The sequence below is a fragment of the Drosophila pseudoobscura genome, chromosome 3 (assembly GCF_009870125.1).
Source record: "Drosophila pseudoobscura strain MV-25-SWS-2005 chromosome 3, UCI_Dpse_MV25, whole genome shotgun sequence".
NCBI classification, from domain to species: Eukaryota; Metazoa; Arthropoda; class Insecta; order Diptera; family Drosophilidae; genus Drosophila; species Drosophila pseudoobscura.
This window is the reverse complement of record NC_046680.1, coordinates 18,801,926-18,820,806: the sequence shown is the minus strand read 5'-3', so window position 1 is coordinate 18,820,806 and position 18,881 is coordinate 18,801,926. Positions and strand designations below refer to the sequence as shown.

The 18,881-nt window shown below is 46.2% G+C and overlaps 2 protein-coding genes across 4 annotated transcripts; one reads left to right on the top strand and one right to left on the bottom strand.

Annotated features, from left to right (window-relative positions):
• Positions 1–392: 392 nt before the first annotated feature.
• Positions 393–4,398, top strand: Vps35 (Vacuolar protein sorting 35). Of its 2 annotated transcripts, none has more exons than XM_004444369.3 (8): positions 393–522; positions 1,169–1,358; positions 1,421–2,154; positions 2,219–2,454; positions 2,519–2,857; positions 2,920–3,483; positions 3,548–3,731; positions 3,794–4,398. In XM_004444369.3, the coding sequence occupies exons 1-8, from the start codon at positions 520–522 to the stop codon at positions 3,953–3,955; spliced, it is 2,412 nt and encodes an 803-aa protein (XP_004444426.2). In that variant the 5' UTR covers positions 393–519; the 3' UTR covers positions 3,956–4,398. The 2 variants fall into 2 exon arrangements, with proteins under 2 accessions (XP_004444426.2, XP_002138795.1); XM_002138759.3 differs by lacking the exon at positions 393–522 and adding an exon at positions 554–775.
• Positions 4,399–4,471: 73 nt separating this feature from the next.
• On the bottom strand, positions 4,472–18,319 carry Swim (Secreted Wg-interacting molecule). Of its 2 annotated transcripts, none has more exons than XM_015185011.2 (4): positions 18,122–18,319; positions 6,314–6,530; positions 5,259–6,244; positions 4,472–5,193 (listed from the first exon to the last, which is right to left on the bottom strand). In XM_015185011.2, exons 2-4 carry the CDS (start codon positions 6,483–6,485, stop codon positions 5,050–5,052), a joined length of 1,302 nt encoding a protein of 433 aa, XP_015040497.2. In that variant the 5' UTR covers positions 6,486–6,530; positions 18,122–18,319; the 3' UTR covers positions 4,472–5,049. The 2 variants fall into 2 exon arrangements, with proteins under 2 accessions (XP_015040497.2, XP_001361665.2); XM_001361628.4 differs by lacking the exon at positions 18,122–18,319 and adding an exon at positions 7,936–8,091.
• Positions 18,320–18,881: the final 562 nt, after the last annotated feature.

Here is an 18,881-nt window from a genome sequence, read left to right as displayed (position 1 = left end):
CAAAGAAAAATAGCTTGAAAGTGAATGACCGACAAGGATGTGATTTCTGAATTCAATCAAATTCGACAATATTTTTCAATGGTTTCGAAAAATAACTTATTAAAATCTAAATTTTAAATTATTTCAGCCACATGGCAGCCAGAGACGTCTGCTGGAAAAGATATGTCATCTGTGCCATGGAGTTGCCATATTATTATATAATTTAATTTGGCGCACATATTCATTTTATATTTAGAAACACATAAAATTAAGGATGTCGGCTCTAATATTGTTATTTTTAAAATTACCGCCGATTTCTGATGATGTTTTATCATGGACAGAGAACGTTCAACCTGTTGTAGACCAGTGGGCTTAAATAAAAGGGGCTTCAGTGAGCTAAGTTCTTTTGGTATATTTCGGTATATTTCTGAGGGTTATGTAAACCTGCGGTCACACTGTTTATCAATATCATCCTAAAAAAAGTAAATAAATTTAATTAAATAACTCCCCCATCTTCGATTCGCACCTGACGCTGCAGTAATGGTAAGTGCGCTCCACCCCGCATTGTAGCCGCCAGAAGCCGGCAAGCGAGAATTGGCCAAAAGAAACCAGAAAAGCAAGTGAAAATTGGCTAAAATCAAACCGCTGACTGCGCCTCTGTCGACGTCAAGTCGAGAGTACCTGGAGCAAAAACTACGCCCCCAACCCAAACCAACAAACACTCATCATAACCACTATGTACCCCTGGAGCTCATCCTCGTACAGCGGCCAAGCGCCCAATCCTGCTCAGAATAGGGTAAATAACTCACACTCACTCCAACCACTAATTAAACCCCATTCGCTAAATTGTGGACCGCAGTCGTACATAGCAATGTACAGACGTAGATACGTGTGCACTTGCATGCTCAATGTGTCATGTTCATTCAAAAAACACTGCTTAATGTTTATGTGTGGCTGAGTCTGTGTTATCATCGATTCATTGTGTCCTCTGGCCTGGCTCCGCTCTGCCCAAACTTCCGTAGATATGCTTTATAAAGAAGGCTTATCTCAAGCTGTATACTGTTTAAGCATTTGTGTGTTCTCGATCTCATTGTAACCCGCCGTCATGTATTTGCACGTTACCAAATCGAGAGCGAGGCAAACCCCAGGGACTAATAGCACCGACTCCACCTTCTATGTCTCGTTTCAGACCATGCCCAATGGTTTGGATGACCAGGAGAAGCTGCTCGCCGAGGCCGTCGGGGCAGCCCGCAAGCAGGCCTTCCAGATGAACCACTTCCTGGACAAGGAGCGCATGCTGGATTCGCTCAAGTGTGCGAGCACCATGCTGAGTGAGCTACGCACCTCCCTGCTGTCCCCGAAAAGCTATTACGAGCTATGTGAGTACTCAATATCGTGACGTATGAAAGTTTCTTTATTGTAATGCTTGTTTCCTCCCCAGACATGGCCGTCACCAATGAGCTGAATCATCTGGAATTGTACCTGAGCGAAAAGAGCGACAAAAAGACGGATCTGTACGAGCTGGTGCAGTACTCGCACACCATAGTGCCCCGACTGTATTTGCTGATCACAGTGGGAATTGTGTACATTAAAAACGACTCGACGCTCAAGCGCAGCATACTCAAGGATCTGGTGGAGATGTGTCGCGGAGTGCAGCATCCCTTGAGGGGGCTTTTCCTTCGCAACTATTTGCTGCAGTGCACCCGCAACATTCTGCCCGATGTGATGGTCGCAGAAAACGAGCACGAGGGCAATGTCTACGATGCCATTGACTTTGTGCTGACGAACTTTGCAGAGATGAACAAGCTGTGGGTGCGCATGCAGCACCAGGGACACTCCAGCGAGAAGACTAGGCGGGAGAAAGAGCGCGAGGAGCTCAAGATACTGGTGGGCACAAACCTAGTGCGCCTCTCGCAGCTGGAGTCGGCCACCCTGGAGACGTACCAGCGGCTCATTCTACCCGGAATCTTGGAGCAGGTTGTTAGCTGTCGGGATGCCATTGCCCAGGAGTATCTCATGGAGTGCATCATTCAAGTATTTCCCGATGAGTTCCATCTGCAGACACTGGACCCATTCCTCAAGTCCTGCGCCCAGCTGGAAACGGGTGTGAACGTCAAGAATATTATTATATCGTTGATTGAGCGTCTAGCTGCCTACAACCAGAGGAGTGGCAAGGTAATATCCTCTATCGATGCTATGCCCCAAAATCTAGCATTTACTAACATTTATTACGCTGTAGACCAGCGGCAATGGCATCGATGCCATCATTCCCGCGGAAGTGGAGCTCTTTGAGGTCTTTAGCGTTCAGGTGGCCAACATTGTGCAGATGCGCCATGACATGCCACTGGAGGACACCATTTCGCTGCAGGTGGCTCTGCTGAGTTTGGCCCAGAAAGTGTATCCGGATCGCATCGACTACGTGGACAAGGTGCTGGGCACAACCGCACAAATACTGCAACGAATGAACATGAACAAGTAAAGGATCCTCGAGCTTATAAGAAATGTAAAGACCCTGAACTAAACTTGTACACTTTTGCAGCATCTCGCACCTTTTGTCCGTGAACCAGGAACTGTCTCGCCTGCTGCGCATCTGCATTGACTTCTACAATAATGCCCTGACCATCATCCAGTTGCACAACTTTTGTCCACTGCTCGAAAAGTTCGACTACACTTCACGCAAATCGCTGGCGCTGTATCTGGTAATGAACATTCTAGAGAACGAGACTCAGGTGCCGACGGCCGATCAGGCGGACAGCCTCTTGACCATTATCACGCCGCTGATTAAAGATGATGATGCGAGTAAGGACATTTTGGCGGTAGCTGGAGCCAGCAGCACAGATGCCGAAGAGTTTGCGGAAGAGCAAGGTGTCGTAGCGCGGTAAGTTGATATCGCTATGCGTTGTAATTTCACCTTTAATTAATGATCCGTTCTTGCTTCAGCTTCATTCACCTGATGCGCTCTGATGAGCCAGACATGCAATACAAAATGCTGCAAACAGCTCGAAAGCATCTGGGGAATGGAGGCGGCCAGCGGCTGAAGCATGTTCTGCCTCCGCTCGTATTTGCTGCCTACCAGCTGGCCTTCAAATACAAGGCGATCGCCGAACAGGATGAGAACTGGGACAAAAAGTGCCAGAAGATCGTGCAGTACTGCCACAGCACAATCAGCGCCCTGGCCAAGGCGGATCTGGCCGATCTGGCCCTCCGTCTATATCTACAAGGGGCTCTGGTCATTGGAGAGATCCGCTACACGAACCACGAGACTGTAGCCTACGAGTTCATGACGCAGGCATTCTCCCTCTACGAAGATGAAATATCCGATTCGAAGGCTCAGCTGGCTGCCATAACACTCATCATGTCCACGTTCGAGCAGATGTCCTGCTTTGGCGAGGAGAACGCCGAACCCCTCCGTACGAATTGTGCTCTGGCGGCGTCCAAGCTGCTGAAAAAGCCGGATCAGTGCCGCGGTGTGGTGGCCTGTGCAGCACTCTTCTGGAGCGGAAAGTATGATATTCTTTGATGTTCCTTTAATTGGTATTATAGCTAAACTGTCATGTTGCATCGGTAGGCAAAACGGCGAGGAGATGCGGGACGAGAAGCGCACTCTGGACTGCCTGAAGAAGGGCGCTCGCATTGCCTCGCAGTGCCTGGACACGGGAGTGCAGGTGCAGCTGTATGTAGAACTGCTGAATCACTATCTCTTCTACTTTGAGCGCGGCAATTCACTCATCACCGTAGCCATGCTGAATCAGGTGATTAGTGCGCACTCGGAAAAGCAAAACCCCAGGGGTCTAATGGAAAAGTTTCCTTGCAGTTAATTGCCAAGGTGAATGAGGAGCTGCCCAACCTGGAGCCCAGCGAGGAAACCAAGCAGATCGAGAGCCACTACAAGAACACGCTGGCGCACGTGCGCAGTCGCATGGAGTCCAGCGATGCTGCTCTCGAGGTCTCCTTCGCAGGCATCACCCTAAACTAGCCCACCCGACCCGCATGCATCAAGGAGCAGGGAGCAAGCAGAAGAGCGTTCGAGCAGGCCTTTTTTTGTACCAGATGCAAATAGAATACTATCTCCGGAAGCGTATCCAAATTGAAAGTGTGAGAAATTAATTGAATTATTCCATGGCTAGGAAAGTTGTGGGCCTTCGACTTTTGTTTGTGTCAATTTAATTTCTGTTTTAATCGTAAGTGCAAAGTGAAAACATTCTTGATTATTCTCCTGATTTATTCAGTGCGTTAGCATTAGTAAATAACCCCCCAGAGATTTTTGCTCTATTCTATTCAACCCCCAACAAAAATGTGAAAATATTGTTAAACAAGCAGAAAGAAAGTGAAAAGGTTATACAAGACACATACGATGACCGAATTGGTTCATGATACGTATAAATATGTATTACAAAATAAAGTTAAGATCAAAATGTTCTCGGCGGGAGTGTAGATTTGTGGATCTTTGGAGATGCGAAATCGTCGAGATGGAATCAAAACTCCGCGGCGGTAAACATGTAAAGTAATTCGTTTATTAAAAATATATAAGCTGAACGAACATGTTCCATCGGGTCCTCGATCAGTTAACTTAGCTTCCATTTACAATACATGATGGGCGTGCTCGAATTCTACAGACTCTCTTTCGCTGATGCAATTCGTCCGTCAATCACATGCGCTGCTTTGGGGCAGGGGTACGTTCTTGTTGTTGTGGCAGTATCAGGGGATGGAGCGGTGGTGTTGACTGGTTAATGTGGCAGTTTCGTGTTGCATATGGATGCCCCCTACCTATCTTCGAGTCCTGTTTAGTGGGTGAGGGAACAAGTGGTTAGGGCTGGGGCTAGGTCTTGGGAGGTGGCTGGGCAGTTAACTTGTGCGTTCGCGCATCTTAAAGCTAATCATTTTAGTAACTAGGTTCTAGCATAAACTTTACAAATACAGAAGCGCCTAATTCACTTTGAGTGCCATAGCAATGGAAAATTTTTGAAGCATGAGATAAATTTGTTTTCGTTTCTGCATAGCTCGAGATTACTCGGGGTACATGTGTGCGTGCTCGACCAGAGGGTCCGGTCCGGACTCCGGAGGTGGCGCCTATGCCGACTTCACGTTGTAGTAGTTGTAGACGTAAGGCCAGGAGGCCAACACGTAGTCCTCGATGCCGCACTCGTTCGAGCCGCGCAGAATGCGGAAGTATCCCCGCTCACCCCACCAGGGACCCCAGGAGTTGGCAGCGATCTGGTCAACGAAATTAAGTCACTCGTAAAGAAGCTGTGAAGGATCATGTGTAGATGGACACTCACCCAATACTTGTCGCCGTTGTGCTCCTCACCCCAACCGACCAGCTTGACCGAGTGGAAGCCGGTGGGAGCGCCTCGGTTGGCCGCCGTCTGGCGATAGACTCCGCTCGAGTATGAGAAGAAGTCCCTGTACACGCGCATGGTGGCCTGTACGGGGCCAGAGTGGTAGATCTCCGCCATGATGTCAGACTCTTTGTTCAGGGTGTAGGCGGGGCCCACCGTGTAGAAGCTGTCCCGATCCACGTTGGCCGAGGGCCGGCAGCCGTTGGCCTTTAGAGAGCGACTGTTGTGGCGGATCTTGCAGGTGTCGCGGTGCTGGGTGTACGGATAGCAGCTCTCGTCAACGACTCCTTTCTTGTGCAGATAGCGCCAGGCGGCGTCCAGGTGACCGCCCTCGCAGCCTTGCTGACGGCGCGTGCAGGACAGGATGTTCTGTGCCGACAGTTGGACAGCTTCCTTGCCCTTACTTTGAATGGCGAAGCGATCGCTGGCCACCGAGGTGGTGGACAGAACCCACGAGGAGCCGCACCAGCCCTGGTCGGGTACCTCCGAGATGTAGCTGGACCACTTTTGCACTGCATTGAAAGCGGCGGGCAGGCCCGCGGTGGGATTGGTCAGCCTGCTCATGGCCTTGACGCGGTATGTTGGCTCCTTGGTGCCCAGACGCAGGCGCAGACCCTCGCTGTACTTGTGGCCCCACCACTCGTCGTACTTGCGTGCGGACCAGCCCAGGTGGTAGATCGTGTTAATGCTGTGTATGATCGACTCGTCGGTCAGGCAGAGCTCCTGGTCGCACTGCACCCGACCGCCGTCAAGGCAACGGCACTCGTTGCAGTTGTCCCACGTGCTGTTGTATTTGCTGAAATAGGCGCCGTTGTGCAGGCAGGTGACCAAAGGGTCCGCCTCGCCAAAGCAGAAGGAGCGGTAGTCAGGGCAGCAGTCACCGGCGTCGTCCCGGTCGCAGAACTCATCACAGTAGCACAGGGTGGCTGTGAAAAGAAGAACATTCAGCTGGCTGGCTGGGAGATGGAAGGGATGGGATCAGATGAGCCACTTACTCGAGATGGGCAGCGAGCAGCCGTCGGCCCGATCCTTGCAGCATGTATTGCGCACGCCGCAGTAGGGACCCGGATAGTCCAGCTTTAGTGTGTGGTCAAAGGCGTGGGCCAGGTCCAGCAGCAGGGGCAGCAGGGCCAGCAGGCCCACCACCTGGGCGCACTTGACAGTCATGTCTGAGTCCTGCACGGGAAGACGTGGGGCAGTCGACTTTCGCAGCTGAAATGGAGCGAATGGCACAGGGAACTCCGTCAGTATATCTTATCGGCCAATTTGCATATATATATACATATGCATGTATATTGTATCTTGATAAGGGGCTCTGCAATTTGCCAGCAATTAGCAGTCCGATCTCTATCTCAGTTGCTATCAACGCACTAGGAATACCTGAAATTCCACGGATGTATAACGCATACGACCCGTGCAACGGACTACGGATATTAGGCAAATGAGAAACTGGAAACTCGTTTAATTAAATAATTTATCTACATCTACATATTTTGGCGAGTGGACTCCTCTTTGGGCTCCTCAATTCGCAATCATCAGACATTCACTGGGAGGGGGCCAAAGCACAGTCTGAACTGTAAACAGTTATCTTTTCTATATACATATATTCTGATGACGTCAGCTAGTTGGTACAAGTCCAATGGCATTATAAATAAGCGTTTCTTTTTTAATTTTGTTTTTTATATTTCTGTTTGTTTTGTGTTCAAATTTTGCGCACACCCAATCGAAAAATCCAAAGACAACAATGTACAATGTCTTAGAAGTGCCCCTTTTCATTTCATGCTATTATGTTTTTTCGTTGGTGATAATTCTGGAAACCCAGAAGAAGAACACACTAAACTTGTTTAACCGAGAACAGAAACAGAAACGAAACAGAACAGAACCCGAAGCCGAAGCCAAGTTTCATAAATAAATGCAAATTGCAAATAGATTTTCCTGTTTCGCCTGCGACGGTGGGGGTCTGGGGCGGATAGCCAGCCATAGCCTGGCTGAATGCGGAGTTGTCAGCGATTTTATTGAGTGCCACCAGGTCTATTCAATTAAAAAGATTCGGGTATAAATAGCAGCTGAATCATGGGTGTCGTAGGGGCTCAAACATTTTGTCTAAGGCTCCTCTGCATCCCCACCCCCCATGGTTATTGTTCCATTCCGTCTTTTTGATGGTGGTATTATTATTTGCTGGGGTTTCGCTAATGTCGAACCCGTTTTTAATTTAGTGATAATTAATCTGAAAGTTTGAGTTGATAATTAATTGCCAATTGGCCATAAAGTTGGCGTGAATAGCCAAGAATTGAATTGTCGCAGTGGGAGCTCTGACGAAATGGGTCTTTAATTAGAAACGAAAGGTTCTTGATAGCCAAAATATTTGCCAAAACTCTGACTGGACAAACAAAGCACCGTAAAGATAATAGTTCACAGTAAACTTCGTCTTCTGAAGAGAGGAGACCCTCTTCTTATATCATCTTCAATATGTATGTATTAATCCTCTGTGAGTTCACAAATATTGACTGACTGTCGTGGTCAATTTCCTGCATATCCGATTCCACATATGGCTTTACACAGCGTTTTCTGTTTGTTTGGCTAATAAATTGGGATTATTTTCAGTACTCATACTAACATTTTTTTGAAAACTCTGCACAATTTGAATAAAACTCGCACACTTTGGGGCCAATAATCGAAACCGAACAATCGTAACTGTTTTGGGTATAATTCGTATTTCCTTATCGCGTTGTTCTGACTCTGATCGCGGCTCGCTGCTGACTGATTTCAGTTAGAATTATTGGCCACCACCAAACGTAGCTGCTGCTGCTGCTGCTGGGGCTGTTGGGGCTGCTGCTTCTGTTATTGTTGCTGCCGGCAGCGCTGCTCAGCGCTCGAGTGCTGGTCTTGCGCAAGCTGAGCTGATACAAGGTGAGGCATTCCCGCCGATCGCATTCACACACCAAAAAAGCATACTGAAATAATATATGTGACTATCTGGGAGTGCCTCACCTTGTTTTAATACACTTTGGCCGCGTTGGCGTAGGTGGAGGCTGCGAGAGAGATGGCCCCAAAGCGAAGCACTGCGAGAGAGGGAGAGAGTGTTGTTACTGTTACTGTTAAGTTAACAGTGGACGCGTCAAGGTATTTTGGGGGGCAAAATGTTTGCCCGAATTTGGCAGCTGGCGGCACCATGAAAGCGGAGAGAGAGAGAGAGAGGGAGTGACAGGGGGAGAGGAGAGAAGGAGAGACAGTAGCCTCTGTTACTGTTACTCTGTGTCGTGTGTGGGTGTGTGCTTAGTATTCCCCTCGCTGCTGGCCACGGATATGATATGCCAACCCACCTATAAGGTCAGAGATCATTAGAGCCAAACGTACATACATATGTGCAAATTCCTTAGCTAATTATTGTGCGCAGTTGGTTTTCGCCTGTTTGTTCACTTCGCTTGGCTTGCTGTTATCTAGTCCCGAAATTGATAAGACTCGTGCTAATTGGATGCAATTCGGGTTCAAGGCCGTCAAAAAATAAATCGAATTAAATCGATTTTGTCAACTGGTGTGAAATTGATACACTATACTGTCAACCACTTAGAGCCAGCTGCACTGATTTACATATAGATATGATATCTCTGGCCCATTTGCTGGGTATGTGATCATCGCTAATCTATCTGCCATTTCACTGGCTTCTGCTTTTCGCATAACACTCATCCAGAGATTCGCAATTGCGAATTTCAAACGCCCCCAGCACAGTTCCCTTCGGTTAGCCGAGTTTCCTCATCGATTGGCGATTATCCATTGGGGGCGGCTATCGCTCATGACGCCGCTGAAAGCGATACGAAGCGAAACAAACAATTCAGTACCGTCAGAAGCTATTTGTTTACCGATGAGCCCTCGACTCGGAGTGTCTGAATGAATACGAATACGGTGAATGAATCGCCGGAGAATCCGAGTTTCACCAAAGAATTCCAAATGCCAACAGGAAGTTAAATTCCCAAGAGTCACCCCCCATTGACCGTGAGTCATAATTGCAAATTATTTGCTTTTAATATCGAGAATGATAGAGATGGAGTGAATCACGTCGTTGATCCAGAGTTGGCCGGATAAGCAAGCCCTACAAGAAATAGGCCAAAAAAATTAGCTGAGATAATTAAAAAGCAAAGACTGAATGGCCCGCCTCTATATGGGGGAACAAATCAGACTACAATGTGTGAAATAAAGCTATCAGACGACATTAAGTCGCTCTGTCGCCTCGAAACATGATTTGCATGACATTAAACTCCGGTTTTATGAGCGATTTCTGTCCGGCTCCAGCCGAATTACGATCTCTTGCCGAATGCGGACAAAGGCCTAATGCCAGCCAGGGAGAGATTGATATTGATGGAAACCACGTCGAGTAAATGCCCCGAAAGCGGGAGAGTCATGTTTTCTATTAAGTAATTCCCCTTTCTCCACGCTAAACTTGTCTTATCTTATATATTTATTTATTCCGGAATGGATGAGATAGGACATTAGAGGTGATTATCTTAAGTTCATTGCAATTGGATGACTAATCGAATCCATGAATATTCGTTCGACACACATACTCGAACGCATACTGATTTTCGGTATTAATTGTTGACACGACAACTACGATGTACGAGTGATGTGACGATGTGACGAGATCCATTCCATTGGGATTGCAATACAATTGAACGTGACACGTTGATCGCAATCTGTTCCATGAGTTCGTCGTTCAATGAAGTCATTAAGGCGTCAGTTGATGAAGTGAATGAGATGCCTGGCTTATCATCGCCGATGCCTGACATTAACTGGCCAATCAATTAGCGGACATTTATACATAATTATGCCACTATTTAATTGCCTCCCTGATTAGCATTATGTGTGCTGTGCTGTTTGTGTTTGTGGCCAAAAGCGTTTTATTGGTATTCTGGCCGTACGCACTGGCATTCCGAAGTATTTAAGTCATGCGCCACAATACGTATAAATCGGCCAGTCAGTACCGCAGCAAACACTCCGATCCGGAAGGCAGAGCAGACCAAGCCCCAGTCGCATCGGGGCAGGGACACTGGGCGCACGAAAGTAGTTCAAGCACAGACCCAAACCAATGTAGCTTCCTTATCACAGATGTTATCAACCGATTTTACATTGTTCAATTTTTGGGACAGATTCATTGTTTCGTCACACCACACCCCTGCTGATAACTGGTGGAGGTGTGGGCCTCATTGTGTGGGGTTGGTGGAGGGGAGCGATTTAGGGAACTTGGAAAGTTTTCGCATAAACCGCTGGACTACCCAATGAATGCCAGTTTATTGTCTATGAAGTTGCGAATGGAATATCAATCAAGTCCCCGTCATCGAACGGCAATCTTCGGATTCGGAATAAACGGGCAAATTTTCGTTTTATCGGATTTCGTTGGGCCCATCCGTCGGGAATCATAATTTACCAAAAATTAATATCGTTCGTCGTTTCCGAATCGAATTAATTTCATGGTAAACAGAACCGAAATTACGCTCCTACATTTCATTGGGATTTTGCAAGGCAATATCTCCTGTGGATAATTATTAAAAAAGTTTATTTATGTGCTTGATTCTTTTAACGGACTTGTCTTTGTTTAAACGCGAATGCAAATGGGGATCTTGAACTTGCTGATTAAACCATTACGGAATTATAAACAAGAACCCATTTCATTCGTCTCCTTGATTGTCGGGATCCCTCCATCTCCACTAACTAAATTGGTAACCTTGTGCTTGTTGATTGGATGCACTTTTCGGCATTTTTCCTGAGAATTCCACTTGGCATTGATAGAAAATTTTCACTATTACACGGAAATTTCGTTTAGGTATGCGAAATATTTCTCGCGGCCCAATTCCCCTGGCATTTAGGATCTGCGAGTGCAGACAATCGTGAACTTTGGCTGGGCGTTGAATCAATGTGTTTTCAAGGTTGAGGCTCCTCCATTTGGCACGCCATATACGCATCGGCTGTGGGTTCTAAGGGGAATGATGCGGTTGGTGCTGGTCAGGTTATGACGAAATCGAATTGGCTCGTCACTCCCTGATTGACTGACTGACTGACTGACTGACCGATCGACTGACTGGAAGTGTGACCACAAACCCAATTGAATTAATTTTAGCTTGTAATTTGGACAATTTTGTGAGAGTCGGCAGCCACAAACAAGACAAAAACAAGCTTCTATGAAGAAGGGTAGCTGAGCGGGTCAGCGGGCAATAAAGAAGTTTTTTGTTGTTTTTTTTTTGGCATATTTGTGTTTAATATTTCAAATTGTCGATTCGTTTCAATTACACTTCAATTGTGTTGGACTTCAAGTGCAAGGCGCTTCGTCTCTTCTTTCTGTTTGGCTATATGCAATTGAAATACTTGAGCTTTTTGTACGATTGTCTGACATTGAAAGCGAATTATTTTATTAATTTTAATATCAAAAGAAAAAAAATGTATACACATATGTACGTTGATGTGCGAAGACAGAGGTGTCGGTGTCGGACTGCCGATTCGCTCACAGCATTTTATTTATGCGAGTGCAGACAAAGTGCTTGGAATTTGACAGTTTGACAATTGGTTTATTATTGCCGGCTGCTTGAGAGCCAATTTATTGATCAGTTTCGGTTTCTGTTTCTGTTCCGGGTGTAGCCCCAGCCCCAGCCACAGCCAGTCACAGCCCCAGCATCAAGCCAAACCCACCTCACTTTTCCTCTACTATCCTACCACACCCCATCTGATGGACAATTTATTTCCCATTTCTATTGTTTACAATTACAATTTACGACTCGAGGTTTGTAAATCATACCCTGATTCTGATTTTTATTCGGCTAGACGCGTATCAACTAATCGCATAGATTAGCCGATCGAACCAGCAATTAGTCTATTTTTATCAGCTTATTCCAGCTGCTAATTTTAAAGCGTTAGCAAACAATTCCGGCCCACGTCATTGTTTAATGGCCTGGCATTTGGCTACGGAATATTCACGGCTAACTCAAGGATATTTATGTATTTCTGATAATCGGGCGCCAAGCACAGGCAGAGCAGGCATAATTCACACCATATTCTCACGGACCATTTAGCTGGAAATTCGAAATATGCTGGCCAGCACTTGATATTTTCTTAGCCCTGAACGGAAGGCACTTAGTCAGCCATTCCAGACCTGGGCAATAGTAATTTAGTTAATGGTGAATCCCCTAATTAGCATTAGGCTAAGCAGAATGGAATATCATTTTGGCTGGTTGAGCATTTCGAGGACATGCCTGCTCTGACAGCAGTCGTGCCCCTTTGTGGCACTTGCTAATAAAGACGCAAGTGCTGGGATCGCTGGGATCATTTGCGCATCGCTTGAAAATACAGACGTAGTACTTATGTATTTGGCAGAAAAACATTTCCCTGTTTATGCCATAATATGTTTATTAAGAATTGTAAGCCAAATAAAGACAGTGGCAATGGATTTTCCGATATTTCGGCTGTTGCTTACGTATTTTCATTGTTCTCCAGCTCTTCGATCCATGCGATGGCACAAGAAGATACAATACACAAAATGAAATTGTTTTTCTTTGGCTCTGCTCTGCCCATTCTTGTTGATAATTAATAATTCGCTCATCGAACAAATTTCGTAGCGCTTAAGGGGAAGGGGGATGGGAGGGAATAGGGGCAATGTGTAAGCGTCTATATTTAGCTGCAGTAGTCGTCGTCATGCTATTAGCGGTGCAGGTTTCTACCCCACCTCGACAGGTACAGATGTATACTTCACCAGCCAGTCCCAAACATTGCACTCGAACGCCCTCGCGGGAATAAGTTGCTGTATTTTTCGGCATGTGTGCAGTTAGAAGTAATTATTGTACTTGACAGATAGATATGTAGCTCTCCTCTGAACAGTCCGAGTCAAGAGCCACGAAATTAGGCGGGCTGCCAATCAATCATTCACCATTCATCAAGCCAAAACGTGAATCCACACACTCAGAACTCCAGTTTGACATGCATTATATAAGAAGAATAGCGAGATCAGATGTTTTCAAGGCTGTTCCACAAGTCGTAACATATTTGTTGGGAGAACAAGGCCCTCAAGCATAGTATTGCGAGACCTGGCCCAATCCTCACTTCTCGCAGCGATTCACCGACGACAAGGCATTCCTCAAGCTTTCGCTGCTATAACCGTTTGGGAATTATAAGGCGCGATAGCGCAGCGAAATTCCCTCCCGAGAACTGCTAGGCGCTCTTCGGTTCCGTACTGTTCCGTTCTGTTCTGCTGAGTGGTCGCGTTTTTATGGGATTTTCTTGCTGTTGATTTATGTGGCTGTTTGGGGCCCTTTGTTTATAGTCGCCGTCTTGTTTGCGTATTTAATTTTCGCTTTTGTCGCTGTGGTAGCACTCAACTTAAATGGCTCCCCATCAAAGTCGCTCCTAAACTGTTGCAGCGAAACGGAACAGAAATAAACACAGAAAGAGACCATAAAATGGGCCTGACTTTGTATCAATCTGTCGATAATAGTTTTCGGATTATATAATCCCCATAAAAACACACATCCATATATAGTAATTATGGTCCGGCGCAGTTCCGAAAACATCTGCAGAACTGTATTTATTATTAATTGCATTGCATGTGCTTGTGCTTGTGACAAATGCTTTAATTATATTCAGAGTAAATGCTTTCGATACGGTTTGGCCCATTTTTAAACGCCTACGGTCTCTTGGGCATCGACCGGGCCAGTGGGACAAGTCTGGTATCTGCCATCTAGGCAGCCCGCCTTGCCCCCGGGCCGGCTACGGCTTCGGCTCGTTGTGAGACCTCGTACTTACAGCTGAATCTGAATCGGAATCTGCGTCTCGATCTGAATGTTATACAAGCACTTGTCTGTCTGGAGCACAGCCGGCATATGGAGCGGCGTTGGTGTGTCGTTCGGGAACTTATAAATAGCAAACTTTGGTTCTGAATGTCTGATTTTGGGCTGTGATTCGCATGACGAACTATTTCTTGGCACTTTCTTCGGTACGGTACGTCCATCAACCGAAAAAGGTAGCAAATTATGGCCCAGAGCGAAAGGGGAATTCTTTTGGGCTACACTACAGCTCATTAAATTACGACTCAATATTTCTGAAAATGTTTTCCCGTTTTTATTGTTATTGTTTTGCAATGGCAAATATCATGTGCTACTCGTAGATCAACAAACCAAAAGCTAACAAAAATTTTCCGAATCTGCCAACAAATGTTCGCCAGAAATATCGTATATTTGAAGAAATTACTTTTACTTTTTGCCAGATGCACTGATATATAAATTTAGAAAGGTTTCCATCTGACTGTTCACCTAGATGGCCTAGACCTAGCGTGCATCCCCTAAAACCAGCCGGTGCTACCCATAGAAAACTCTCCCAAACACTCAGAGAAAAGATTGCTTGATATTTTTCGTGGGATCATTTCGGCCCGAAAGTCATTGTCAATGCCAAATGCGAATCATTTGGCGTGCGATAGATACAAATGTGTTTGGGCCTGTGCCTGTGGCAGTGACTGTTGATTCGTGGATACGATTTAATTGCGGCCTCATCCAATGTCAGTGACACTCGTACTCCGTATCAACGTCTGCACGGCATGACAAGGCATTCGCTCATCGGTGTTAATGTGTATTGTATTGCCCCGAAATAGAAAAAAATGGATATTTTCAGTTGATTCATTCCGATGCTATTCAGATACAAATGTACATATGTACATGCTCGGATATAGATATGACGCGCCCCCAATGACTACCTCTTTGGGGGTAGAGCTTCGGCAGAGCCCAACAATGTCGCCGCAATTGTTCTTTAGTTCATTTTTATTCCATTATTTTGCGCAGTTAGCCCGAAAAGTTTGTGTCATGTGAATGGTTGATATGTCATCATAAATTAATTGTTCAGAAAGCCCAAATTGGGGGAATATTTGCTCAAACAATATTTACATGAAAACTGAGTTGAGTACTTAAGCGGAAAGTATCTCATGGCTTGGCTAGCCTTTGCTTGTCGCTCTTATCGCGCTGACAGGCAGAGTGGCGGACAAACAAGTCCCACCCCATTTGGCCTATTCATTCATGAACTTGTATGGCTTTAATCAGACTATCTATCGATCTATCTATTTGACCGACTGAAGCCCCCTCACCTGCTGCAAGTTCAATTAGCATTCGTTGCATAATTAAAGTGACAACAGAGTCGCCCTCCAATCGCGGCTTGCTAGGGTGCTAGGGCGCCACTTTACCGCTTGGTGAGGTGCGAACTGCTAATGTGCCAGAAATGTCGGGACAATGCCCAATCCGGTAGAGTGAGAAAAGCAAACACCGCGGGCAAACAGCGCCAAGAGTGCTGTGACGTCAGTGGGATTCGCACTGCCAATGGAGCGGAGCGGCTCGGATAATCAGTGGTGACGTCATTTGTCAACGCGTTGCTGACAGCCGCCCGATTGCTAAGTGCATTTAGCATTTAGCGCCATTGAGCCGGAGATTGGACGGGCTCTGATTGAATGGAACTCAATAAATCAACTTTGAATGCATCCAAGGAAGATCGTGTTTCACAGAGATACATTCCATCACTGGAGAAAGGTCAGAGTGTATTGGCATGGGTGTGTTGCGGACAGTGGCCCCCCACACCTCCGTCGATTCACAGTCGCGACAGTAATAATTTTGATCGCAATAATAATTTTGAATCAATCACGAAAATATGCTAAGCTCGGGCTAGCAATTCCATGAGCGTGTCAGTTGCGAATAAATAAATAAATGTGCATTTAACATATTTTTCCACTACACTCGACTCGTACTCAATCGTGGCAAATAACCTTAAATGCCGAGAGATCTCGCCTAACAGTGCGTATGAGCCATATTTCAAAACGATGACGGAGCAGTCCGCGGGGTGACGACTGTCTGAGGACGGAGTGTAAACTGCTTGTGATGCAATTTACATTTTAATTGCCGCATATTGAGTATCGTTTCAGAGAACACAATCCATTTAAATGGCGCTGTGCCTAATGACAACGTCACGTTCCCCGCCACAGTGGCCACTCTATGCTAAAGGCTTAAGGCTAAAGGCAGCTTATTGATCTGGCGCTGAACTTTCTGTGGCAAGCTGATTATGTAAATTCTCCAAAAGCTATTGTTGAATTTGATCAAAATTTATCAGGTTGGGGGAGTGGGAGAAGATCTACACCAGTCGTAAAATCTTTGGGAATTATGTTAATGCTAATTAGATAACCTGAGACGCCGCGACACAACAATCGAAAGTTTGGCAAAGGCTTCACAAAGTGTACAGTTTTGTGTAGGAACTTAAGAGGTTTAACTTGAGAGAAACTGGGCTTTAACGTGCTCCACAGCTGTCCAATGACCCGCCAACCCCACAAAGATAGACGCCAGTCCCATCCCCGCTTAGAGACATGGATATGACATCACCTGGACAAGACCAGTAGCCACCATGCCACGCTCATTCACTCACTCACTCACCTTCGTGAGGTGAGTGTGTGTGTGTGTGTTTGTCTGCCTGTTTGCCAGGGGGAGGGCAAGGCAAATGCCGGAACTGGATCGGCCCGAGCGCTGATTGCGTGTTTTTGTCGAACAAAGAAGAAAAACTAACCAAATTTATGGGATTAATGGATGCAAAGATACTCTCTGCCTGCCATCGGTGTTGTGTTACAGATTGCTTGACTAACGCTTAAGAGTCGTGACTGCTCTTCCTGCTCGGTCGAATTCTGGTTAACCTTAGGAACAAGATGGGCTACACATTTACATAAGAGTATTCATAACCGATCAACATGATATGCGCAGCTATATCACATACATTTCTTGGATGGAGAGCGCATTTAAAAGTTCGCATCAAATCCCATTGGTATCCGCATCATCAGCACTCGTTCAAGTTCACGGTCAACGTATCAAAATAAACATAAACTCAAAGCACATGTGCATTGCGCAGATAGGGAAGGCGAAAGAATTTCAGCTACACGTCGAACACAAGCCGCTATCTTCCAGCTGCCTATTTACATAGCAAACAATTGAACCGAGATACAAACACCGCCAGATATACATATCCATCTCTGCCTCCTCCGAGTAGTGGCCCCCCCGTTCCCGCCCGATGATGGATTCGCACTCGTGGCTGCTTTTTGGGTGAAATGCATCGTGTTGGCTGGGATTTGGCATGCCGTGACTTGGCTCCGCTTGGAAATCTCCCCGTATCGGGGTGAAGGCATCTGCACCCACGAAATGCCATCAGCACTTTGGCAGCCTGGATCTTTGCTTCACTTTAAAGTAGCACAGCGATGGATAGTAACTTTCTAGTGCGTCCTATGAAAAATGCAAGTTTTCCTCAGATTGCAGATAAATGCCTAACCGCATTACCAAAGAGTTTTAAGGAGAGAGAAAATCTACAGAAGAAGCGAAAGGAATTTGGTTAGCTGCGTTTGGAATTAGCTGGGGATTCACTTTGACAGCGCTTTATCTACCATAAAGTTTGTTTTACTTCAACAGGAACCCACAGAGAAGGGAGGCATTCGTTTCAGTCATAAAGTGTTAAGCTAATTACTCGACTCTTGCATTTTTAACGCCACCAATTGGGGGCTTACTGTTTGCTTGTTCGGGGCGTCTGATAAACTAGCAAGTGGGAACTGGATATCTGTCAAGCAAATTCCTATCTTAGCGCCTCACCTGTTCATCAGTGACTGACTGTAATAGGCATCTTTTTGCGGGAAAACCGCAGAGCTAAGATATCGGTTTCCCGCATTCAATTACAATTACTATGCTCAACACTTGTGCTCTAGATCAGATCGGATCAGAACAGGCCGAATCTAGATCCATCCATTGATTGTTGACCATTCTCACCTGTCACCGACAATTGCGCCACCGAATGAAACTTCAATTAGCTGGAAGCAGCACTAGTTCAGCTCAGATACACACACTCACAGTCTCTGACTGTCACTGAGAGATACAAAACTGCAGTCAGGAAAAATTAGCATTAGCACAGAAATGTTAAGGCCCAAGCCGCACGCGCGATTGCTGTCGCGACAGATTTGGGAATCGGACTGAGACTGAGACTCTGAGCCGACTGAGCCGACCGATCCGACCGAGAGTGAACGGGGGACAACAGCTAGTGGAGAAACGACGGCGATGGCGACGGCGACGGCCACAGCGACAGCGACTACTACTCCGACAGCCGACCGGAGATATCCGATTGCCACGAACTTCAGACGGCTTCCACTTTCCGCTGAGCCAGCGAAATGTTTAACAGACACATTTTTGCAGCGTTTCGGGCAAACTTCCAATAAAGAACCCACCGAAAAAACAGGGCCAGCAACGAGGACAAGGCACGAGACTGTGAACCAGACTCCAACTCAATCGATTTGGATGCTAATGAGGGAGCGAGAGCACGCCGCAAAGCAAGGACACTGCCTTGGCAAAACGATCCTTAATTGCAATGGCTGGGAGAAAAATTAACTTTAATTGTCTGACTCTGTGTTTGTCTCTGTCGCGCCTCATTTCATGTCAAGCGCATTCGAATGAATTCTGTTTGCATGAATGAATAAATACTCGTAAAGAAACACACAATTACAAGTCAAAGTCAGCGAGAGAGAAGGAGCTGCTC

What these genes read in the sequence shown, in the direction of transcription:
- Swim (XM_015185011.2), bottom strand. Translation starts at nt 6,485, where the DNA reads ATGACTGTCAAGTGCGCCCAGGTGGTGGGCCTGCTGGCCCTGCTGCCC. An exon ending in CTGCTCGCTGCCCATCTCGA is followed by an intron (nt 6,245 to 6,313) that starts GTAAGTGGCTCA and finishes TTCTTTTCACAG; the next exon opens with CCACCCTGTGCTACTGTGAT. An exon ending in ACAACGGCGACAAGTATTGG is followed by an intron (nt 5,194 to 5,258) that starts GTGAGTGTCCAT and finishes TTCGTTGACCAG; the next exon opens with ATCGCTGCCAACTCCTGGGG.
- Vps35 (XM_002138759.3), top strand. Translation starts at nt 716, where the DNA reads ATGTACCCCTGGAGCTCATCCTCGTACAGCGGCCAAGCGCCCAATCCT. An exon ending in GAGCAAGGTGTCGTAGCGCG is followed by an intron (nt 2,858 to 2,919) that starts GTAAGTTGATAT and finishes TTCTTGCTTCAG; the next exon opens with CTTCATTCACCTGATGCGCT. An exon ending in GCACTCTTCTGGAGCGGAAA is followed by an intron (nt 3,484 to 3,547) that starts GTATGATATTCT and finishes TTGCATCGGTAG; the next exon opens with GCAAAACGGCGAGGAGATGC.